The following is a 26,105-nucleotide window of genomic DNA, read 5'->3' as shown; positions in this document are numbered from 1 at the left end:
ATGAAAGCCCATCTCTTGGGTTGCATTCTTGTTTTAAGTGTTCCCCCAGGACCAAGGGTTTTTTAATATATGGGAATTGGGTTAGAATTAGGGAAACTGAACTTCTTGCTAGGCTGTTCTGGTCTCTAGTCACTAAAAAATTCTTCATTATACTTAGCCGTAATAATTTTTGCTTGCTGTAATATGGTCATCTCCATACAGCTTTTAAAAACTATAGTGAACATTGTGGGAATTCCCTCGTGGTCCAGTGGGTAGGACTCTGTGCTTTTGCTGCTGAGGGTGTGGGTTCAAGCCCTGGTTGGGAAACTAAGATCTTGCAAGCTGCATGGCGCAGCCAAAAAAAAAAAAAACAAAACTATAGTGAACATTGTATTTCAGTAGAACGTAAACCCTGAACAGAAGAACTACTATACATGTCTGTTATATATTAAGCGAAGAAAGGTCTAAAACTGGTCAGTTATTCAGTGTCTTATTACCATAATAAGCTCTGTAAAGGACTTAGAGCAGTGTCTAACACATAGTAAGAGCTCAGTAAATGTTAATGTTAATATTGGAATATTATAATAAATAATATTTAAATAAATAAAGTACTATTTAAATAATATTAATACTGTATAGCTAGGTGGGTGGATAAAGGAATATGCTGGGGATACAAAAATGACAAAACATTATCTCTGCCCTCAAGGACCTTCTAGGGAAATGAGGAAGGTAGATGTTTAAACAGATAATTACAGTGTAATACAATAAGCTCAGAAGAAATAGCTAAATCTCTTAGGGCAGAATCTAGGAGGATGTATGAGTCTGATTTAGGTCTAGCTTTTGGTTTCAGAGGCTGAACCTCTGGCAAGTTACTTCTTCTTTATATAGCAAGTATGTAGCTTATACAAAGAGCATGGGCCGACTCACAGGGTATGATAAAATAAAAACAGGCTTTTAATGCCACCTCCCTTTTTCCTGAGATCCAGTTTGGGGATACAGGGTTGTTCAGGTAATAGTTTCTTACCACTCTGTTGAGTACTGCACATATGGATGGCAGGGAAGACCCAGTAGAGTTACTTCTCAGCCTATAGCTCCCCAAGAAAACTGGATCCTTCCATATCCAGTAAAAAAAAAGAAACTGTGATGAATCTCAGTAGGTGTAACAGCAGACTGAGTCCACATCCATTCCTCTCAGGTTGCACCCATTCTGTTTATGGGGATGGCTGGGAGTGAGACTGATTCTAGTAAGCGGTGGCCAGGCATTCAGAGGCAGGTGGACCAGGTATTAATAATTCCACATACTCTTTAAAATACTTAACTGAAAGTAAGGTATACTCTTCATTTCAAACATAGTACTGATACTGAAACACAAACTGTATCATCAAGTTGTATTAACCAGCTTTATATTTAAGGTCTCCAGGCTTTAATTAATTTAATTAATTTAGTGTCTTGTTACAGAAATACTTGCTGGGAGTGAGAGTGGGGTAGGATGGAGGCCTCCTAAAAGAGATTTTCCCAGGGATCTCTACGAAGAGAGAAAGTTTCATGGAAGAGGTAGCTTTGAACTGGATTTTGAAGGAATGTGTAGGAACAAGGTTGGAGTGAGATATAGTTACCTAGGGCAGGCTAATAATTTTATATTCTCCAAACTAATATAATAAATGTTTGTATATTAGCAAAGACTAAAGAAGTAAAGAGGAGGTAGAGTACTGGCTTTGAGTGGGTCTTAGCCAGGCTAGGGACAACCTGTCAGTTAGCCAGGCTAACTGACAACCTAGGTTTTGAATTAGGTGTGTGCTTACTGCATTCTAAATGTAAGTTATTTGATATAAGACTGTTTCCTGTTGGCTTTTGGTTGTAATGTAAACTTGTCTGTTCACTCTTTAGTTGCTCTTAGGAAACAACGCGCAGCCGAACTGCATCTGGGGGATTTTCTAGTTTTTCTCCGCAGAGTTGTATCTTCAAAAGCAATTCAGTCAAAAATGGCTTCCCCAAAGTGGACAGAGGTGCTTTTAAATATAGCATCTCAGAAATGTTCTTCAGGTATGTGACCTTTGTCTTATTTTACAGTATTTTGTACATCACGTGTGTTTTATTCAGATAACAACATTGGATACTTGACCTTGATTTTAAGCCTTTTCTTTCTTGTTTTATGAGTACTTATTTGATTGAAATAAAAGTAATATCAGGAGTAAAAATTGGGAGGAATTAATAATAGAAGGTAGCACTGGAGAAGATCGTGGATTTAATGCAGAGAACTTGGCTCTAGTTCAGATTACAGTAATAAAAATAAGCAGAGAACATCCTGTTTAATATGATAATTTGACACAGATTTTGAGTTTACTTCTTGGATTATCAAAATGCAGATTGGAGTTTGTCTATTCTTTCTTATCATGATATGATTTCTGTTGCCTTGATTTGTAACTTCTGATTGTATGCTATCTCTGAGAGTTCTTTATAATAAGCTTAATTCCTGGTTCTTAGCCTAAAAGTCTGGTCTGCTTGCATAGATTACTATCAGTCCTTTCCTAATCTGTTTTTTTTTATTGTGATAAATATACATAAAATAAAATTTACCATTTTAACCACTTAAGTGTACAATTCAGTGACAGTAAGTACATTCACAGTGTTGCTCAACCATCGCTACTCTCCATTTCCAGAACTTTCTCATCATCCCTAGTCTTTCTTAAATGTGCTGAAACATAATATAGTCTTCTATGGTACATGCTGTTTTATATGTGTACACTCTCAATATAGTTTATTGGTGTTTCTTTTTACTTTTTTTAATGTGTATTCAATTTTTTAAAAATTCAGATCCTGTATCTTTGTTTTAAGATTGGCATAAACAAAAAAAGAATACAGACAACTTATTATTAACATAACAGCTGCAGTTATTAACTGCAAAAATACAGTAAAATGGAGTCATACTAAATGTTAGTGTTCTTACAGCAGAATTATCCCAGTCATTTTGTGGTAGCAAATTCTGGCAAGAAATTCATTTGTTGTTAAAAGTATTTAAAGAATTTCCAAAACTGATCAGCTGTGCTGCAAATAAAACAGCAGTTTATTCAAAAGAGCCCTTACCTTTCTCTTATTTTCTTAAAAGATCTGCCATTTACAGATAACTACTGTTTTCAGATCAGTTGTTCAAACCAGGGTTCTTCTGTAAATACACATCTTAGCTTTATATATAGTAAGTTTATACTCATTTTCCCAATAGTTTTTCTTAACTAGTGTAACTTACAATAGCTTTTTTTTCTCCTTTAATAAGGTAAGCCTTCTATAATATTAAGTTCTTAGAGCATGAAGAAAAATCAGATATTCATTTATTTCTACTGGTTGTGTTGTAGTAATGGATAGAAAAAAGAGCATCAGTATCCTGTCTCTACCTTTGCTTACTTTAGAAAAGTACAAACTGCTTACTCCCCATTAATCCTGTGAGTCCGTCAGGGCATAGATGGAGTCAGAAGCAATTAAAGGCGATGATAAGCCTGAGCTTTAGAGATTAACAGACCTGTCATTTACAATCCTACTTCTGTCTCTACTGAGCTGTGTGGCTTTGGTCAAGTTACTTAACTTCTCTGAGCCTCAGTTTCCTCATCAGTAAAATAGGGATATAATGTAGGATTTGTGAGGATCAACAGAGTTATTAATGTGTATGAAATGCATAGCACAGTACTTGTCACAGGTAGTTATTATAGTGCTGTTCCCTTACATACATAAAAACTGAAACACAAACATGGATATTCATATACATTAATGGATATGGGATGAATCCAGAATTCTTGTGATAATATGCTGAAGTGAAGTCTGTTCCATCCTAAATACTTAGCAGCCTCAGAGATTTTTTTCAAGAGGTTTATTTAAACTTTGAATTTAAGTCACATTTATAATAAGAAAATGTCTTTTTCCCCCTCCAGGAATTCCTCTAGTTGGTAACTTAAGAACGAGGCTCCTTGCACTTCATGTCCTTGAGGCTGTGCTACCAGCTTGTGAATCTGGTGTAGAAGATGATCAAATGGCCCAGGTTTCTATTTTTAAAGTTATTAGAAGATGTTCTTTACATGTGCAACATGATGCACCGAAAATCTAAACTCATGGTCTCTTCAGTTGTAAATGTGTCATTTATTCAATAGCATGACTTCCACTTCTGAGATTGCTTTTTTAATTTTTTCATCTCTAAGCAAGGAGAAAGAGAAATTAAGTGAGTTATGGGACGTGAGGAGTAGTGGTATAGTGAATACTTTCAAGATCAGAAAGAAAGGAAAATTTGTGGAATTTCTTCCTAGGTGTGGGCATCTAGAGAGAGAAAGATATGAGGCTGCATGGCCTCATCAGAGGTCCATATAGTGGGGCAACATGAGGACAGTCGAACCCACTTTGTAGTGGGTAATGGTCTTTCTAAAAAATGATATTTAACTTGCATCCACCCAAAGTAGCTGTCAGACATTGGTATAATTAAATCTCACATGTGACTTAATATTATAGTTACATGATTTATCTTTTCTAAAAATAGTTAAAATGATCCTTTACAAATTTTATCATTCTTTTTCCTTCAATAAATAGGTTGTTGAACATCTGTTTTCCCTCCTGTCGGATTGTATGTGGGAGACACCCATTGCTCAGGCCAAACATGCTATTCAGATAAAGGAAAAAGAAGAAGAAATAAAATTACAGGTACTTGATTCTTCCAAAAAAGGTATTTTTAGACAGACGTGAATATCTTGTCACCTGTCTCTGGATCCTTTCTCCTTTGACTTTGTTCTATCAGTTACTCAGTCTCTTCTTTGTACTGTGTCTCTTTCTCCACTGGTTCTTTCCCCTCAGTTTATAAACATCTCTTATTCCCACCCTTCTAAATTTCTTTTTTATCCATGAAGCCTTCCCTATATTCTCTCATCCTTCATTGCTAAGCTTCTGGGAAGAGTAATCTTGTGTATGTTTAAGTCACTTCCTTACTTCTCATTATCTCTTCAGCCCAATTGTTTATCTTCCATCAAAGCACTGAAATTAAATGACAGAGGTAGGTGTTATTGGTAATACAGTGTATGGCTTTTTATCCACAGCTTACTTGACCTCTGGAAACTCTAGCCTTCTGTTGTTTTCAAAACACTACTTTCTCCTAGATCCCCTCTGCCAATCCTTGATTCCCTCTGGAGGCATCTCTTCTTTGGTGTGACTTTCTCCTTGCCTCCATCCCAAATTCCATTGTTCCTCAGAGTTCTGTCTTTAGCTTTTCCAGCAGTCTCAGTCATACCCACGACCATTTTCACTACATGCACTGCCTTCCAAACTTGAATGATAGCCCACGTGTCTCTCCTTCAAACCTTTCTCCTTTTCTTCCTATCCCATTTTTATTGGTGGCACTAACATTCAACTAGCTTTTCAAACCTGAATTCCTGGGAATTCTCCTAATGTCCCCACCCATGTGGTCCCTAGAACTCATTGATTTTTACCTCCTAAATAGTTATTGAATCCATCCATCTAGCTACCTTAATCTTTCTATCAGTTTTCATGATTCCACACTTTTTCTGGCTTTCCTTCTGTCCCAGTACAATGGCCTCTTCTCATCCTCTTCTATTTATACTTCCTCTTCTATTTAATCTGACTGCTGGAGTATCCCAAGGCTTGGTCCCAAGACCCCTTTTTTCCTTCAACTGTCACCTCCATTCCATTTCCTATAGCCAGCAAAACCTTATTCAGATCCGTATGCCATTGATTTTTAATTCCTTTTTTGACATTTTTCCTGAATTCCAGACATATACCCGTCTTCTACTTGCCTTACAACTTGAATAATAGTGTAATAGGTCTCTCATACTTAGTAGCATCCTTAGTTCTGTTACATCTTGTTCCTTTCCCAGGCTTTCCCATCTTTCCTAGTAAGCGACTCAACCAAAAAACCAAAGAGTCATCCTTGATTCCTCTCTTTCTATCACACACACCCACATTTTCTTTGTACAATCTCCAAGTCCTGTTGACTTCTCTGTTAAGACTTAACTTGAATTTTACACCTCCTCATTCCTCTGCCATCACCCTACTCGAAGCCACTACCATCTCTGGCCTGGATTATGCAATATTCTCCTAACTGGTCTTTCTGCTTCCGTTGTTAACTCCCTATAGTCCATTCTCTACACAGGAGCCAGTGTGATCTTTTAACATTGTAAATCAGAGCATGTTCGTCCTCTGCTTAAAAAACCCACCAGTGGTTTTTAATCATTCTTGGGATAAATTCTAGAACTCCTTGTTCTCTCCTCTTTGCTCACTACACTGTGAACAACTTGCCTTCTTCCTGTTTCTTGAACACACTAAGCTTGTTCCTTCCTTTGGGCTTTGTGCCAGCTATTCTCTTTGCCTAGAATACTTCCCTCAGATATGTTTCTCAGAAGTCAACTTATTATTCATGTCTCAACTTAATTATCACTTCTTCATTGTACTTTCCTGATCCTCATTCTAGAGTCAGTTGCCACACAGTCTTTATCACATCACCTTTTTTGATTTCAGCATAGCACTTATTACCCGCTATTTCCTTGTTTATTTTCTATCTCCACCTTGTAAAATATAAGTTCTATGAGAGCAGAGACGTTATCTGTTTAGTATACTGCCGAGTGTATAGGACCTGGTATAGTGCCTGTTACATAGTAGATGCTTATTAAATACCCATTGAGCAAATGAATGAATTTAAGTTCTCAGTATTTTTTACCTGAACTCTTGCAGTAAACTCCTGATTGTTCTCTCTGCTTTCATCCTGTATGCTCCTGGTAAAACAATGTTTATAAAACATAGATCTGATAGTAGTTCCTCTATATAAATCATTCTTTGTAGGCACTCCCTATTGTCTAGAGTAAAGATTAAACTTAGAATGGCATTGAAGGCCTTCCATGATTTTGTTCCTTCTTCTCTTTCTAGTTCCTTGTTCTCTTTCAGTCTCATCCTCCCGATATTCCATACTGCTTGCAATTCTTTAAATCAGTGAACTCTGTTTCACCTCCATGACTTGGCACATGCTGTACATACTGTCTTAAATTTCTTTCTCTACTTTGATCGGCTGCTTAATGCCTTCTCACCGTTCAGGATTCAGCTCAGAAGTCATCCTCTTTTGAATGCTTACCTTATCCTTCTCAAGCCTGCTTAGAAACTTACACTTATATGTTTCTGCTATACCTGTCATGTAACTTCTTTTATTCTCTCACTACAATACCGGTGTTATTTATTTGTCTCTCTGTCCCCTGACTGAGCTGTAAGCTCTTCATGGGCAGGGACCATGCTGTATGTATGATTGTGTTCCATTGTCTGCACAGTAACTAGTACATAGTAGATAATAAATATTTGTGGAATCAACCCAAGGAGATCTCAGGAACTGAATCTGAGTTAGTTTAAAATACTGACCCAGTTTCCTTTCTGGTAGAAGCAGGGAGAGTTGGAGGAAGAAGATGAGAATCTTCCTATACAAGAAGTATCCTTTGACCCAGAGAAAGCTCAGTGTTGCATAGTGGAGAATGGACAGATCTTAACTCATGGCAGTGGAGGAAAAGGATATGGATTGGCGTCAACTGGAGTAACTTCTGGGTGCTATCAGTGGAAGGTACGTAGAATTCCAAGTAGTTTTTAAAAGAATTTTATTTTTTTAGTACTTTCCTCCTAGGTTATTGTAAAAAAGTATGGAAAGACTATTAAAAAAATCATCTTATGTAAATGTTTTATTACTATGTAAGATTTTAACATAAATGGAAACTCAGTGAAGGATATCCCTGTATTATTTTTGTAACTCTCCTGTAATTGTAAAATTACCTCAAAAATTTTTTTAAGTGTAAGGTTGAAAAATCATAATCATCCCTTCCATGAGGAGTCACACAGTGCACACCCAGCAATGAAAATGCAGTAACATATGTGTGATGTTTTTTCCTGGGAGAGCGTATTAGAGACTGAGTGCCCAACATTTTTATTGAGCGCTGGTCACATACTCTCTGCCTGGCCTTTTTTAGATTCCCAGAAAGAAAGCGGGTTTTTAGCCTAAACCATATTGTCATACAGTCTAAGCACAATAAGCCACCAATATCAGGGAGATTTTTTATCAGTGTAGGGAACTATTTACCAGACAAGTTCCCAGGTGCCAGCCAAGGACCAACATTGCAAGCAGACATTTCTAAGGATAGCAATCTCTGCTGTGCTCTTTTTTGCACAGTCCACCTCCTTGGCTGGCTCCTGGCCACAGTGTTTTTACAATAAAAGTAATATTATTATCTGGTAGGACCCCAGACAGCAGGGTGAGACTGACCTCCAGTACTGACTTCAGGGGTCTTAGACTTAGCCAGTTAAAACAAATCTCATTAATTGTAAAGGTCTATCTTAAAAAGTCAAGTGACTTTGTCTTTAAATTTAGCACAGCACAACTCTGGGCAGTCCAGGGATCAGAATAGAGTGCATACACAAAAAGTACAATTCCAGAGGTCATACGTGGTATCCCTGGAAATGAGTTTATAATTGTTAAGATATCCCTAATCAGGATATACAGTAGTCAGGCAGAACAAGTTAACAGGACCCCAATGTGATCTCCCATCAGGGGGCCTCCCACCTTCTGTTCCCACTGCAGTCTAAGTAATTTAATTGAGTGCTTGGTTTCAGAGGGACTGCCTCTGAAGGACAGTTTGTTAAATGGTTTTGTTTGTCTGTGACATTTTATCTGCCTTAAGAGTTTGGATGACATCTGGAGGTGTTCTGTGGAAATTCCATGACCTGGGGTCACCCCCTACTTCTTATAGCCTGTCAGGTATAAGGCTCAAAAGTTAGTTTGAATTTAAAGTGCTCTATGCATGTGGCTGATTTCACTTTGTTGTGCAACAGAAACTTAACACAGTATTGTGAAGTAATTATACTCCAATAAAGATCTATTAAAAAAAAAAACACAAAAAACAGCTTTCTTGACAGCATGGCTTTTTTCCACCCCGGGAGGAGGAGCAGTTCCGAAAAAACAATGATCATTTATGCCCTCCGTCGTCTTCCACACTTTCCCAGGGCCTGGGTTGTTGTTTTTTTTTTTTCCCCTCCCCGCCCCCACCGTTATTCTAAAATCAGTGTTTCCCATTTACTTATTATAACTTCAGGTCTTCTCAGTCATTTTTTATCTCCATCTAGACCTTTTGTCCAGAAGGGTTAGGTACAAGAGGGACAAAAGAATTTCCACACGAAAACTTTTTTTTTTTTTTAACAAAAATGTTTTTATATTGATACAACTTAACCAGAAAGGTTAGCAATTGGTCAGGACAAAATCCCAATTAAAAAAATTGTTTTCCAGAATAGGTTTACAAAACCTTCTACGCCTTTTATCCTAATCATTTATCCAGTGAGCAGCCTAGGAAGGATGAGTCTTTTTCTGGGGAGAGCTTCATTTAATAAACTGTCTTACTAGGCGTGTGTATCAGATATTGAATCAAGCTATCAGTCTGTTGTTGCAAACTACGACTAGTCCAAAAAGCTGAACATAATAAGTCAGCAGCAGTGAGACCTCCCCAAGAAGAGGTCAAGAGTCCAGTCTGTTATAAGAGTGGACATAGAGGTCATGCACCCTTGGGTATGCCCTCCTCCAACTTTCAGCTTTCGGTAAGAATCAAAGTTAGGAATGTAATCAGTTTCTATGTCAGAAATAAAAAGCCAATCAGCAGCTCAAATTAGATGGCTATCAAAAGAACAGGCCCTTTCCCAGGGGCGTGTATAAGAGACCTGGACAGTACAGCTAGAATCCATGTAGTTTTCAGTTTATGGCTGCACCAACTAAATCTTCACCAGCCCCCTGTCTGGTTTTTGTTCATTAGGCTGGTGCCTGATTTTAGCTGAACACAGCTTATGTTGGGTTGAAACAGCCCATAGCAGACAGTATGAGGTTTTAACTTAGAGGCAGGTCCAGGCAGTTGGAAGTTGTGAATTGAGGATTCTATAAAATTGGCAACTTTTGGGGGCAGCAATAAAGCCTAAATGCTGTAGGATCAGACAGCTGCATTTTAAGTCTAAGTGACGAGCAAGGCTTTCCTAAGCTCTTTTTGCCTTCTCAATCTTAGAGTACAAATTTACCCACTCAAAAATATGCATTTCAGGCTAGAAAATCATCAGCCTGTAAGGGTCAGACATCTGATTTTATAAGAACTAATTGGCAACTAACAACTGCTTTTTAAAACTCTCAAAGTATATTTCTATGTGGAGAGTGCCACTCCTTTATTTTGTCTCCCTTTTTTTCTAGCAGTTCTAATAGGCAAAAATCATAACAAAAAATCATCAGTTATGGAGGCTTGTTTTGTTTCCAGTACTCAAAGAATTTAAGTTCCGATCTACTCACCTGGGGCAAAAAGCGAGGACGTTGTATCCCACTGACTTTTCCTTCGCAGCTTTTACTTATCAGGATGATCTCTTAGTATTTATGAAGTTACAAGCATATAACGTTTTACATCATTTTTTATCATACATCTAGATGCAGTAGCCACAAAGTGAAGCTGTTGTATAAAATTTACTTTTCCCTTTTCCCTCAGATCTCAAGTTTATTCAGACCCCTAGCAGTAAATTTAGCATTTTTAGGGTTAATTGGTTGGGCCAGGGCACTGGTACAGCAGTGACAGCATCTAGGCTAAAGAAAATCGCTGGAGTCTTGTCTTTTCTTTTCTTCTTTTCTCTCTGTCCCTTTCTCCATTTCTCCATTTTCCCCTCTCTTTCATCTATTTAAAGTTTTACTCCAGCCCTGGGAACTGATTTAAATAACCTTTTCTCCTCTCACTTGGAGGAAAGAGCAACACATACTTTTAATACTTTTGGTCTACCCAAAACTCATCTTCAGGAATTTTTGAACTTTTCCCCCTCCCACCTGGACAAGAGGGCAGCTGCAAGCTAATGTTTATGCTTTGGCCCGTCCAAAGCCCATGTGTGAGAATGCTTGGGCTCTCTTTCTCCTCCCACCTAGAGGAGAGAACAGCACAAATTTTCTTCTGGCTGCTCTTTCCCCCTCACTTTAGCTTACAGGGCCAAAAGCAGCCAGGGGACCCAGTGAGCCAACACTCCTGGGGTTGGATCTATTAGTTTTGAATTCCATAGGTAACTTTTACCTCTCACAACAGATAGCCACTCACCTGCTGCTTCATAACACGTGTAACCCCATAGCCACTAGAGTTTTGTCTTTCCCCAGTTCTATCTCTCTCTCTTTTTCCCAAATATATAATTATATTTTAATGACTTAGAGTTGTTCTAGTGGAGCTCACGTTGCCACCATTTTGTCAGAGGTCCTGAAGGTGACCCCCATGTTCAAAGATTTGATAGAAGGACTCATAGGACTCAGTATTATCATTGTACTCATGATGACTGGGGTTTATTATAACAACGTAGTAAGGATACATAACTGGATAATAAGGAGAAAAGACACAGGTGACATCTGGAGGAATCCACGTGGAGGCTTCCCTATGTTCTCTCCCTCCCATGAAGGGTCACATGGACTGCAGTCTTGTCCCAGCAAGAAAATGCAGCAACATGTGTGTGATGTTTTAGGGAACCCCCTTAGAGACTTAGTTCCCAAGATTTTTACTGGAGACTGATCATGAAGGTATCCTCTGCCTGGCATGTACCAAAACCCCAGCTCCCAAAAGGAAAGTTCGTGTTCAGTGTAAACCACATTGTTTGTTCAAACATTCTTGTCCTGGTGAGCCACCCGAATCAGTTTGGGAAAGTTTTCTAACGGTGTAGGAAACTGTATACAAGTCGAATTCCCAGATACTAGCCAAGGGCCAGTGTTACAAGCATGCCTTTTTAAAGACAGCAGTCTCAGGCCTGCTGTATTAACTCTTTTCCACACAGAAGTATACACAAGAGAGTAGTTAGAAAATTTGTATAAAGAATTGAAGCTTTCCATTAATAATTTTCTGGACTGGATGTACTTCCTCAGCTTCATAATTGAGATGTAAGTTAAAATTGTTTATTTTAAATAAATACTCAAAGGTTATTCTAAATGTTCTACAAGATAAAGATTAAATCTGTCTTAAAATCTTTACAAAATCATGAAATGTCTTAAAATCTTTACAAAATCATGAAATTATTTCATTTGTATGTTATTTTCACTTAAGCTGAAAATATGTTTATTTATATTTTCATAAATGCATAAATATTATTTACAAACATATTCCCCAGTATGGCTTTATACAGTTAATAGTATATAAACAAGTTTTTTGAATATTAGTGAACATTACCACTTTCATTTTAGTTTTACATTGTGAAGGAAAACAGAGGTAATGAAGGCACCTGTGTTGGAGTTTCTCGCTGGCCAGTCCATGACTTTAACCACCGTACTACCTCGGATATGTGGCTCTATCGGGCCTACAGTGGTAACCTCTATCACAATGGAGAACAGACTCTGACATTGTCCAGCTTTACTCAAGGAGATTTCATTACCTGTGTGTTAGACATGGAAGCCAGGACCATTTCCTTTGGGAAAAATGGAGAGGTACTGAAACTCATTCAGAAGTATTGCATGTTTTCCTGTTTTTATTTATCCTCAGCTCAGTTATTCAGGTACTGACTATTCAGTTTATAGATTATTTTCTCTTCTCTGCTTTTTCTCTAATACCTTTCTGTTCTTATAATATTTATCAGCACCAAAAAAAAAAAAAGAAAGTAAAATCCCAGGAAGATTGTTGAAACAGAGGAACAAATTAAGGTCATTTATTATATGTGGAATTTCCTTAGCAAGGTTAGCAAGGTTAATTGAGATTTGGCTCTAGTAACTTACTCTGTCTCATCAGAGCTTTGAATCTTAATGTGTATTGGATATTATCAATTAAAAAAAAATTTTGTTTCCTTTTTTTCCCATCACCTCTGCCACACTATAGGAACCCAAATTAGCTTTTGAAGATGTGGATGCAGCAGAGTTGTACCCATGCGTAATGTTCTATAGTAGCAACCCAGGGGAAAAGGTAATGAAACCTCAAACCTTTATAATTAAGCATAAAGGATATTTGTTATTTTTTATTAGTATTTGTTAACATCAGAGTTCACAGAAATAATAAGCTATTTCTGCCATTGAAAGTACTTGCTCAGATAATTTACTCTTTCAGATGAAGGTTAGATTACTTTTAGAAGTTGCCTTTGCTCTTTATTAAGGCACTATTTGATATTCTGGTAATTTGAATATAGTGAGTCAACTTTCAAACATATGTGCAATTATAGGAATTATAGGAAATAGTTTAGGGATAATCTGGTTTATTGGCAGTTGTGCATATGAGAGAGAAATCTAAAAATAATCTTCATTGTAATCAGATACCATTAGGTGAATAATGGAGGTTTCAGTTATGATGGGGAAGCTGCCTTTCATTCATTCAGCTGAGAGGGTTCTCAGACCTTGTAGATGGTGTAAATTTGAACCTTAAACCTTCAGGAGGACAATATTAAAGAGATAACCCTCTCATTAAAAACTTTTTTTTCTCCTCGTGTAAAACCCAGTTAGAGAGAAACTTCTTTGTGGTCTCCCTGTGGGTTGATTTGTTTTCTACCCCATCCTTTTACTTGAGGATATAACGTCAAGTAAAAGTAGCCTAGGTCTGGTCTCCGGAATTTCTAGTTAATTTTTAGTAGAAAGTTTTCAAGCCATCTCATATATAATGTGTCTGTAATGGAAGTGCTAGATTTGGTAAACTCTAACCATGAAAGTTACCATTTATTCTGGGCTTTTAATATATTTTTAAAATTTTCAAGGAGCTATAATTTCAAGCTAGCCATTCATGAGAGAGGGGAACTGCTTCTTGAACCAGGTCGTCAACAAAACTGAACTGGAAATGAAATAAAGAGGCAACCCACTACCTGCTTTTATCCCTTTCCCTGATGATATTCTTGCAGCCCAGAATAGGTACTGGTACGTTCTGGTTAGAATGATGGCCTATTGCTCCCTAACATTTGTGAACCTTGAAGGAATTAATTTAACCATAGGCTTTGTATCAATCACTTTATTCTACCCAGAAGCCTTTTCTGACTTCAGAATCTGATAAAAAACAATACTAATAATAGTTGACATTTTTTGAACATTTACTGGGTGTCTGGCACTGTACTGATAAGCACTTTATGTGCATAGTCTAATTTAATCTTTAATATAGTAAGAGATAGATACTGTTATTAGTGCCGATTTTTTTTTCAGTTGAAAAAGCTGAGGTTAGTGAAATTAAATGATTTCCAAAAATTACACACAGAATTAAGATTTTAACCCAAGTCTTGCTCTTCTTTCAGCCTCTATGTCTTATTTGAAATGCGTGTCCAGATTGGGAATATACCAATTTTCTAGCCTTGTGATTTTATCTTTGTGCCCCTGGAACAATATGAGATGGTCCCAGGACTTGTTATTATTCTGGTGTCTTGAGGACTAGAGTGGATAGATCCTCAAGACTTTTCCGGGGGGTGGGGGTTGGTGCTAAATGGAGTCAGTCACATACACCTTGGTCTATATGTATCTTTTGGGTGGCCACAACAGCACTCCTGCTCACAGACTGCACGCAGTTTAAATGACAGGGTAGCTTATTTCACAGGACCATACTGCTACTAACTTCAGTAGAACTGTAATATTTGTTCACTCCTTATTGGGGGCCAATAGTATAATACACATGTATCAGGAGACCAAATACTAGTTCCACATGGGATTCATGTGCTAGAATTTATAGTATTATAATTTACAGAATTAATAGTTTAGGAGAACTATTAATAATCACACATTTGCTACCCTCTTTTATAGGTGAAAATTTGTGATATGCAGATGCGTGGCACACCACGAGACTTACTTCCAGGAGACCCCATTTGTAGTCCAGTAGCAGCAGTGCTGGCAGAGGCCACTATTCAGCTTATTCGTATCCTTCATCGAACAGACCGTTGGACTTACTGCATTAACAAAAAAATGATGGAAAGGCTACACAAAATTAAGATATGTATTAAAGATTCAGGTCAGAAGCTAAAGAAAAGCCGCTCGGTTCAAAGCCGAGAGGAAAATGAAATGAGAGAGGAGAAGGAGAGCAAAGAGGAAGAGAAAGGTAAACACAATAGACATGGCCTTGCTGACCTGTCAGAGCTGCAGCTGAGGACCCTTTGCATAGAGGTGTGGCCCGTGCTGGCAGTGATAGGAGGAGTTGATGCTGGTCTTAGAGTTGGAGGTCGGTGTGTTCACAAGCAAACTGGGCGCCATGCCACACTGCTGGGAGTGGTCAAGGAGGGCAGCACGTCTGCCAAAGTCCAATGGGATGAAGCAGAAATTACCATCAGGTATGATTTGTTGAGTTACACTTTCAGCAAATGAGTATTTATTGGTGAAATGGGCCATTGCCTATGGACAGTGAGTAATTATGTATTTTAGGTGAGCTGCCAATTAACTTTTTAAAATAATTTTTTTCATACATCTGGGTATGAGTACTGTGATTTCATAAAGGAATATTTCCCAGACTTGTGTTCCTTGGAATCCTAGTGGCTTGTAAAATATATAGTTTTTATTTTGTTTTGTGAAGAAATGGTAAGCTCACTAGTTTAGGTGTAACTGGGATCCTTCTTTCTATTTTTCATTTGGCTTCCTCCTTTTTAATCATTTCCATTACACATTGGGACAGAAAAAAGCCAGTCAGCAGATCTGTCAGTTACATTTTATGTAGGAGGGCTTTGAATGTACAATGGGAACATTTGAGTGACTAAAATTAGGTTTTGGATTATCTGTGATTTTTAAGTATTCTTGCCTTTTTTTAAGCATATATTTCTATACCCTTAGTGTGCAACATGTTGGATGGGTATGAAAATTACATTTATTTGGCACAAACTGTGTGCTTAAAAGCATTTAGATGTGTTTGCAATCAGATAGGATTTGTGTGAAATAGAAACTTCATATGTTTAAAAGGAAGTATGTCAAGTATCTCAGTCGATAAGGGGACTCACTCATCTAATGACTGTACAGAATTATATCATTTGAAAACATGGATTTATTGATGATACTATGTAACTGTTCATTATACTGCTTAAAGTGATTCCATTGTTAATATGACATGGGACAGTATCAAAAACAGTGGTTCGGGCTTCCCTGGTGGCGCAGTGGTTGAGAGTCCGCCTGCCGATGCAGGGGACACGGGTTCATGCCCCGGTCCGGGAAGATCCCACATGCTGCAGAGCGGCTAGGCCCGTGAGCCATGGCCGCTGAGCCTGCGCGTCCGGAGCCTGTGCTCCGCAACCGGAGAGGCCACAACAGTGAGAGGCCCGCGTACTGCAAAAAAAAACACACCAAAAAAACAAAACAGTGGTTCTTCAGTATTTTTTGGAGGTGGTACTGTCTTAGAATCTAATGATAGCTATGGACCCTCTCAGCTGAAAAATAACCATACATGAAGTTTACACACAATTTCAGGAGTTAATGGACTTCAAGCTAAGAAAGCAATGAAAATTTTACTTGTGAAAGTATCTGCCTTTTCTTTTATTCTTTGCCTTGTTTCGGAAAGGATTTATGATGCCTAATACGATATAGCAAAGTAATTAAATTAAAACCAACAAGAAAAATGACACAAAGGGAAAACAAGATTTGAAAAGTTAAGCTAGAACCAAGATTTCGGTTAATAGAACAAATGTATGCCACCAAACTTTGTATACTTGCTAAAGCTTTCTGTTCCAATTTGTTTAATTATAACATGTTTAAACTTATGGAAATTCTTGATGAATATCAGGAAATACGTGATCATGTTTTTGCTTAAATTAAATTAGAAGCATTTATTGAAGACTACAAAGTAATTTTTTTGAATGAAACAAAGTCTTATCTGGAACAGGTTATAAATGGCCGTTGCCCATATAATAAAGTAGATTTATTATGCAAACTTTCCAAATAGCTTACATCAGGGAGCGGCATACTACACCTGGCCCGGCTCCTTTTTTTGTAAATAAAGTTACATAGCCACACACATTCATTCAGGTTTATCAGTGGCTGTGCTCACACTATGATGGCAGGGTTGAAAGGTTGCAACAGAGATTATGTGGCTTCCAAGTCCTAAAATATTTACTGTTCGCCTCTTTACAGAAATTTTGCCAGTTCCTGGCTTATATTATATAATCATGAATATTCTTGTTTGAAAGCACATGAACATCTCATTGCTTTTGCGTTTAACATCACATCTCCCCATTTTCTCATAATAGATTCATTTTTCTGTTTGTAATGAGTTCTCTAGTTTGTGCAAATTATTCTCTGTACTGTGTACATGATACATCGTATTTTGTCTACATTATTTTCTGTACCTTCCTCTTGTCTATCCCTCACTTGCTTCTTCCTGTGTCATTCTGATCTTTATTAAAGCTTCCCAACTTTTTGGTCGCCTAGTGATACTCCATTGTATAATCTGGAACCCTGTGAACCGCTTCCGTTTGACGTGGCACGATTTCGAGGCCTGACGGCTTCTGTGTTGCTGGACCTCACATATCTGACTGGCATTCACGAAGACATGGGCAAACAGAGCACCAAGCGACATGAAAAGAAACACCGACATGAGTCTGAGGAGAAAGGGGATGTTGAGCAGAAAATTGAGAGTGAATCTGCTTTAGATACACGAACAGGCTTAACATCTGATGATGTTAAAAGTCAGGGTACCACAAGCTCCAAATCAGAAAACGAAATAGCTTCATTTTCTTTAGATTCAACAGTGCCAGGTGTGGAATCCCAACATCAAATAACAGAAGGAAAAAGAAAAAATCACGAACACATATCCAAAAACCATGACATAGCCCAGTCAGAAATCAGAGCAGTCCAGCTGTCCTATCTCTACCTCGGTGCTATGAAATCACTTAGTGCTCTTCTTGGCTGTAGTAAATATGCGGAACTGTTGCTGATACCAAAAGTTCTGGCTGAAAATGGCCACAACTCAGACTGTGCGAGCTCTCCAGTTGTTCATGAAGATGTGGAGATGCGTGCAGCCCTTCAGTTCTTGATGCGCCACATGGTGAAACGAGCAGTTATGCGGTCACCCATAAAGAGAGCCCTGGGATTAGCAGATCTGGAACGAGCTCAAGCCATGATCTATAAGTTAGTGGTCCATGGCCTTTTGGAAGACCAGTTTGGGGGCAAAATTAAGCAAGGTAAGTTATCTGATTTTTTAAATTTGTGCTCCGTGCTATTGAAATTATTCATAATTGTCAGAAGTGATACATTCTATTAAAGACTTATAAGTTTTGTTTTGGTTTTTTTTTGGCCAAAGCAATTTTCACATTTCCTTTGCAAGGAAAACAGTTCCTTTCTGTTCCTTTATATTAATAATCATCTGTCTACAGGCATACCTCATTTTATTGCGCTTCGCAGAGACTGCATTTTTTACAAATTGAAGGTTTGTGGCAACCCTGGGTTAGGCACATCTTTCAGTGCCATTTTTCCAACAGCATTTGCTTGCTTTGTGTCTCTGTCACATTTTGGTAATTCCACAATATTTCAAACTTTTTCATCATTATTATGTTTCTTATGGTGATCTGTGATCAGTGATCTTTGATGTTGCTACTGTGACTTGCTGAAGGCTTAGATGATGGTTAGCATTCTTTAGCAATGAAGTATTTTTTAATTAAGATATGTACATTGGTTTTGGGGTTTTTTTTTAAGACATAATGCTGTTGCATACTTCACAGACTACAGTATAGTGTAAACATAACTTTTAGATGTACTGGGAAACCAAAAAGTCACTTTATTGCAGTATTCGCTTTATTGCAGTGATCTGGAACCAAACCCGTAATATCTCCGAGGTGTGCCTGTACCTATAATTTTCTATTTTAAACCTATGCAAGTATTAGAACTTAATAATTATTACATTTCATAAAACTGAAATTTAACTCATGCCACAGAAGGTACTCATGTATTTACTGATCTGATTCAATATATATATTATTCTGATAACTTCTCAGAGACATTTTAAAGGACTTTTTAAAGTACTACTTTCATAGACTATATATTGTGTGTAAAAAACCTTGTTTTATCTTTTATCCTCACCTTTGGGGATAATATGAATTCTGAGATAAAAATGAGGTTCATTCAGTAAATGTTTACTGAGTGCTTACAGTGTGCCAGGTACTATTCTAGATTTTGGGGAGTCAACAGTGAACAAAACAAAGTCACCTGCCTTCATGGTGCTTCCATTCTTTTTTTCTTCCTTCCCTTCCTCTTCCTCTTCTTTTACCTTTTCCCTTACTCCCCTTCTTCCTTTTTTAGCTTAGATAGTAAGTAGGAAGAGAGAGGTGTGTGCTGCATATAAATAGGAGTGTTAAGATCATGATTATGAAAAGTACTTCGTCATTTAGCAAGCCAAATAGAATTAGCTCTCTATTTGTAACAACTGCTATCTTGATTATGTTTATTTGTAGGCTCCCTTACCAGATAAGAAAAATTACAAATATTTGTAAGCCCTTAGACATTTTAACTTTTTTTTTTTTTTAAACTCTTGGGAGTAGTTTATTTTGTGAAGAACTGTCATTTTTAGAACATGGAGTTTCTGTTTAGGTTTTTATTATTCTTGTATTTACATATCTTCATCTTTGCTTGTTTAAAGACTAAAGATAGGCATCAAAATCAAAGTGCTAAGGAAACACAGTTTTAATGATCTTTAGAGAACCTCTGGTTAAATCTTAACAAACAAAAGTGAAACTTCTTTGTTTTTAAGAGCACCTTCTCTAAAATAAGAAATGAGTAATTACAAGGGCTTGTTACATTACTGTCTGCAGAGTCTATAACGAGTACAATAGTGAATACAGGATGTATATATATAAGAACATTTTTTTCTATAAATCTTTTGCAGAAATTGATACTTACGAAATATATTTAGAAGCTTTCCAAATTAAAAGTTTCCCATTCCCTCGTCACTTTTGAAAAAACAAATCCTTACTACTTTCTTAACCTTAATCTTGGTTTATAGAGATTGATCAACAAGCTGAAGAAAGTGACCAAGCCCAACAGGCACAGACGCCAGTTACCACTAGCCCATCAGCCTCGAGTACAACATCCTTTATGAGCAGCTCGCTGGAGGACACCACAACTGCCACCACTCCAGTCACTGACACAGAAACGGTGCCTGCATCTGAGTCCCCAGGAGTGATGCCACTTAGTCTTCTCAGGTAGGGATGTTGACTTTAATGTCTGCCATATTGATGCCTATGGTTCTAAACACACAGTTGTTCTCTTGTGAAGAATGTGTCCAACTAAGTCAAGGCATTCTAGAGCTAGAGGGAACCCAAGAGATCATATAGTCAAACTCATTTTACTGAAGTTGGAAGTGTCCCTCAGAAGTTTAATAACTTGCCCAAAGTCTCTCAGCCAGTTAGTGGTGGTCCCAGATCTAATCAGCAGTACCACTGACAATCAGGTACTGTAGTACTCTACCTTCTTATAATGATCTTTTTTTTTTTTGGCTAGGCTTTTGAATATTTTTTTTCCTCCAAAGGTAAATACTTATATTTTGAATATTAGAGCCTCAAGAAAGAGCTTACCTCCAGAAAAACGATTTTCTCTTCTTGATGTTTTCCTTTTAAGCATAATTCTTTAACTATACTTTTATTCTTTCTATAAGGTCAAACAAGTCTACTTTTTAAATGAAAGAGCATGTCTTATGATCTTCTTCCTCCAGCCCTATTTTAGTAGACTCATAAATTCCAAAGAATGCTTAAGTTTCTTTTTGCTTCAGTTTTCCAGATGTATACATAAAATAAAAACCTCTGAGTGAAAATCTTTAGGGAGAGACTTTTGTGAGCTCTCTTAACAAGGGCTTAAGTGAAATGAAGGGAAGCAGAATAGTCTCCCTTTTTCTTATTTCTTTCCCCCCTTCCCTTAATTGATAGGTTATTATTGTTTCCAGTGTGTAAACACATCTTAGAGGATAGGAGAGAGAGTGGCTATTATTGTAATGAGTCTAAAATTTTGGTGTGCACAAGAGCCACCTGGGAAGCTTTTTAAATGTCTGGGGCTGTATTCCCTAGCAAGTCGCATTCAGTAGGTCTGGTGTGGCACCTAGTTTGCATTTGAATTAAGTTTCTCCAGAGATTTTGATGCAGTGAGTTTCAGCTCACACATTAAGAATTATTGCTCTGGTCTTAGACAGAAGGAGCGCTAATCCAAGTAGCTACCAGTGGCCGGTCCCCACACATCTGCCTCTTAGCTCTCTCACTTAAGTAACACAGTTCCAGGAAGTGCTTCTGTTCAAGAAAGGAGGAAGAGAAGAGTGATAGGATATTCTAATATGGTTTTTAATCCTTCTGGCAATTACAGAATTCAAGGCATCCACAGAGAATCAGTAACACTGTGACTCTTTGTTGCCTTTCAAACTCCATAGGCATGGAATTCAATGGTAAAATAATGCTCCCTTGCTCCCAGAGACATTCACCAGGCCTGTGACTCCTTCTTTCCTCTTAGTCTGCATTTCCCTGCTATTGGCTAGGACTGTAGTAGAGCTGCAGTTGTCTCTGCCTGGCTCAACATCATTTAATACAAGAAAAATCAGGGAACAACTGCCCCCTATGTGGATACCATCATATCACAGTTGCTTGACTGGGTTGACAGTGCTCTTTTGATGCTTAAAAAGTTACTAGTTCCGTTGGACAAATCTAAAGAGCAGTCACTCAGTGAGGATCTTCCTGGACTTATTTTTTAGCCAGTGTCTGCCTTTTCAGCGTGAGAGGGGCTGCTTCTCCTGTACCTTTACCCCTCTACACAGCTGACGTATCATTCATATGCTGTTTTTCATTTGTGTTGGGTGACTGGGCACTTATCTTTTCTTTCCGTAACTTACCTATAGACTCCCACTTTGAATCCATGTGAATAATTTCATGGCTATAGCGAATGTATGTATCTGAAGTAACTTATAATTTATCTGTCTTTAAAAGTCTTCTTTATTCTCTAACTACTATATGCCTACCAAAATACCCCTGTCACCTTGGTATTATAGTAGAAGGAAAGCTGCATGAAGGCAGAGATCTTTTAAAAATCTATTTTGTTAATTGCTGTATTCCCCCCACCTGCTATGTTGCTTTCATTTTGCTGAACACATGAAAAGGTATTACTTTTATAGTAAAAGCATCCTATGAGGTAATGATTTTTAAAACTGTGGAGTCTCTCTTCCCTCTCCCCAATTAAACTATAGCTAACTTGTATAGTTTTCCAGGTCTCATATTCTTCTGTAAGAAGATTGCGATGTATACATTATTTTCTAATTGGATTTCTGTGCTAACCATTGTTGTTTTCTTAAAGGCAAATGTTCTCTAGTTACCCAACTACCACTGTACTTCCCACACGTCGTGCACAGACTCCTCCAATATCATCGTTACCAACCTCTCCTTCTGATGAAGTAGGAAGGAGGCAAAGCTTAACTTCTCCTGATTCCCAGTCAGCAAGGCCAGCTAACCGCACAGGTGCGTGTGCTATCATGCGCTATGACACCCAGACCTTGACATTCCATATGTGTGAGACTTTATTATGTGGGCATTGTGTTTTGTCTTCACTGAAGGTAGAACAGTGATTTTAATTAAGGGGGATCTGCCCCATCAAACTGAGCTGTCTTCTCTCTTTTGAAGCTGTAGATTGAATTATGGCTATTTAAGAGAGAAATAATGTACTGTACATCAGTCATATTAGACCTTTCTTCTTTTCTAATATAGGCATTTTTAATGCTGTTAATTTCCCTCTAAGCACTGATGTTGCTGCAATCCAAACATTTTGAACTGCTATGTTTTCATTTTCATTCAGTTTAAAGTACTTTCTAGTTTACCATTGATATCTTCTTTTTTTTTTTTTTTTTTTTGCGGTATGTGGGCCTCTCACTGTTGTGGCCTCTCCCGTTGCGGAGCGCAGGCTCAGTGGCCATGGCTCACGGGCCCAGCCACTCCGCGGCATGTGGGATCTTCCCGGACCGGGGCACGAACCCGTGTCCCCTGCATCGGCAGGCGGACTCTCAACCACTGCGCCACCAGGGAAGCCCCTGATATCTTCTTTGACATATGGGTTATTTGGAAGTATGTTATTTCGCTTCCTAATACTAGGGGATTTTCCAGGTATCTTTCTATTGTTGATTTCTAATTTAATTTCATTTTCATCAAAGAACATATCTTGTATAATTTGAATTATTTTATTTTATTTTTATTTATTTATTTTTTGGTGGTAGATATTTAACTTTATTAGAAACTGCCTATAGTTTCGCATAGTGCTTGTACCATTTTCTAATTGCTTCTTAGACTCTCAGTCAGTCCTATTTTTTTGCCTCACTTTTGTTTCCAGAAGTATCTGCTACCACCCATTTCTGAACATTTTGAGATTCTGAGGAATAAGTTCTGTTGTTTTGACTTTCCTCATTGCTGTTGGAGGATTCAGTTTTCTCAGGACCACTGAGGCAATTTATGTTTGCCCATTGGCTTTCTAACTTCTAAAATTTTATTGCAGTTTTCCTGTTCTCTCAGTCCTTATGGATTTCTGCATTTAAAATATTTCCTTTACTGCCATTTTAATGGGTTTTCAGGAATCAGTAGAACTAAATGCTTATGTTCAATTCACTATTTTAAGCTTATTCATTTAAAAAAATGTTTATTGGAGTATAGTTGATTTACCGCGTTGTGTTAGTTTCAGATGTACAGCAAAGCGAACCAGTTATACATATACATATATCCACTCTTTGTTAGATTCTTTTCCCATATAGGTCATTCAAGAGTATTGAGTAGAGTTCCCTGTGCTATAGAGTAGCTTCTTATTAGTTATCTGTTTTACATATAGTAGTGTTTATATGTCAATCCCAATCTCTCACTTTATCCCTTTTCCCCTTTTCCCCCCTGGTAACCATAAGTTTGTTTTCTACATCTGTGACTCTATTTCTGAAACTTATTTTATGGCGCAGAATATGGTCTGTTTTTTGTTTTTTTTTTGCGGTACGTGGTCCTGTCACTCTTGTGGCCTCTCCTGTTGCGGAGCACAGGCTCCGGACACGCAGGCTCCGCGGCCATGGCTCACGGGTCTAGCTGCTCCGCGGCATGTGGGATCCTCCCGGACCAGGGCACGAACCTGTGTCCCCTGCATCGGCAGGCGGACTCAACCACTGTGCCACCAGGGAAGCCCTATGGTCTGTTTTTATAACTGTTCCATTTACACTTGGAAAAAATGTGTATGTGCTACTGTTGAGTGGTATGTTCTAGAAATTGTTGATTAGGTCAAGTTGATTGATAGTGTTGTCCAAGTCTTCTTTATCCTTACTTATTTTTCATTTACCTATTCTATCAATTATTGTGGGAGTGGTGTTGAAATCTCTAACTATAATTGTGGATTTGTCTATTTCCCTTTCATTTATTAGTTTTTGTTTCATGTACTTTAAAGCTCTGTTTTTAGGTCCATAAACATTTAGGATTCTTATATCTTCTTAATGAATTGACCTCTTTATTGTTATGAAATGACTCTCTTTATCTGTGTTAATACTGTTTGCCCTTAAATCTGCTTTATCTGGTATAAATGTAGCCACTTCTGAATTTTTTATTATTTATTATTATTATTTATATATAATCATATATCTTCTCCCATCATTTTACCTTTAACTTATTTGGGTCTTTGTTAAAGTAGATTTCTTAAAGGTAGCCTATAGTTGGGTCCAGCTTTCAAAATTCAGCCTTAAGTTCTCTACCTTTTAATTGGGATGTTTAGACCATTTACCTTTACTGTGATTATTGTTATTAGCTGGGTTTAAATCTACCATCTTTTTTTTCATCTCATCAGTTCTTTGTTTCCTTTTTTCTCTTTTTCTATCTCCTTTGAATTAAATGAGTATTTTTAAAATTCCATTTTATCTCCTTTGTTGGCTTATTAGCTATACTTGCTGTTGTGTTTTTAGAGATTACTTTCAGGTTTATAGTATGCATTCTTAATTATCACAGTCTACTTTCAAGTAATGTTATACCACTTCATGTATAATAAAAGAATCTAACAATAGTATGCTTTCATTTCCCCTTTTGCAGCCTTTTTACTTTTGTTATTATAAATTTAACTTCTATGAATCTTATAAAGCCCCATAATACATTATTATTTTTGCTGTGTATAGCCAATTATCTTTTAAAGATATTTTAAAAAACTAAAGTATGTATTTTTTATTTACTCACATATTTTCTAGTTCTGAGATTCTTTATTCTTTTATGTATATCAGTATTTGCATCTGGTATCATTTCCTTCTGCTTTAAAGACTTCCTTTAACATTTCTTGTAGTGATCTGCTAGTGATGAATTCTTTTGGCTCTTATATGTCCAAAAGAGTCTATTTCACCTTAATTTTTTGAAAGAATATTTTCACTGGGAATAGAATTCTATATTGACAGTTGTTGTTTCTTTTTCTTCAGTACTTGAAGGTGTTGCTCTACTGTCTTCTGATTTGCATTGTTTCCAGTGATAAGTCTGTCTTTCTAATGTTGATGTAATATGCCTTTTTCTCTGGCTGCTTTTAAGATTTTTCTTTTTATCACTGGGCTTAAGCAATTTGATTGTGATCTGCCCTGGTGTAGTTTTTTTCATGTTTCTTGTGCTTGGGGTTTATTGAGGTTTTTGGATATGTGGGTTTAAAGTTGTCCATTAAATTTGGAAATTTTGCATTCATTATTTTTTTCAGATTTTTTTCTGTTCCACTACTCCTCCATTTCAGTGTCTCCAGTTACATGTATGTTAAGCCACTTGCAGTTATCCCACAGATCACAATCACTGATGCTCTGCTCTGTTTTTGTTTTCAATTCTTTTTCCTGTCTGTGTTTGATTTTGGATAATTTTTACTGTTGTGCCTTCTGGTCCCTAATATTTTCTTCTGCAGTGTCTAATCTGCTCTTAATCCCATCCAGTGTATGTTTCCCTTCAGATATTGTAGTTTTCTAGAAGTTTTGTATATGTCTTTTTTTTTAAATCTCCCATGTCTTCTTTAACATACTCAGTCTTTCCTCTACCTTACAGAATACATGGAATAACAGTTCTCATTATTAAAACAGTTATATTCTGTGAACACAGAATTAGTGAAAACTGAACCATTGTTCCCTAGGGAAAATACAGGGCTAGGTTTCTGTGAGCTTCTGGTCACACTTTGTCAACTGATCAATATATAACCTTATTTTATGTGTGTTTCAATTTAAAGACACCATATT

The 26,105-nt window shown here is 37.3% G+C and overlaps 1 protein-coding gene across 1 annotated transcript in view; it reads left to right on the top strand.

Annotated features, from left to right (window-relative positions):
* Nucleotides 1-26,105, top strand: part of HERC1 (HECT and RLD domain containing E3 ubiquitin protein ligase family member 1) — a 215,112-nt gene that overhangs the window by 121,646 nt on the left and 67,361 nt on the right. The window contains exons 31-40 of the mRNA XM_082681255.1: nucleotides 1,867-2,022; nucleotides 3,900-4,006; nucleotides 4,546-4,656; nucleotides 7,385-7,561; nucleotides 12,209-12,448; nucleotides 12,834-12,917; nucleotides 14,720-15,240; nucleotides 17,294-18,069; nucleotides 19,884-20,082; nucleotides 22,208-22,368. Of these exons, the coding sequence (XP_082537381.1) occupies nucleotides 1,867-2,022; nucleotides 3,900-4,006; nucleotides 4,546-4,656; nucleotides 7,385-7,561; nucleotides 12,209-12,448; nucleotides 12,834-12,917; nucleotides 14,720-15,240; nucleotides 17,294-18,069; nucleotides 19,884-20,082; nucleotides 22,208-22,368 (2,532 nt within the window). The remainder of the gene's footprint in view (nucleotides 1-1,866; nucleotides 2,023-3,899; nucleotides 4,007-4,545; nucleotides 4,657-7,384; nucleotides 7,562-12,208; nucleotides 12,449-12,833; nucleotides 12,918-14,719; nucleotides 15,241-17,293; nucleotides 18,070-19,883; nucleotides 20,083-22,207; nucleotides 22,369-26,105) is intronic.

Source organism: Grampus griseus (genome assembly GCF_964374135.1).
Source record: "Grampus griseus genome assembly, chromosome: 2".
In the NCBI taxonomy this organism is placed as follows: domain Eukaryota; kingdom Metazoa; phylum Chordata; class Mammalia; order Artiodactyla; family Delphinidae; genus Grampus; species Grampus griseus.
Note: the sequence above shows the minus strand (reverse complement) of the source record. Positions and strands in the feature narration are given on the sequence as shown.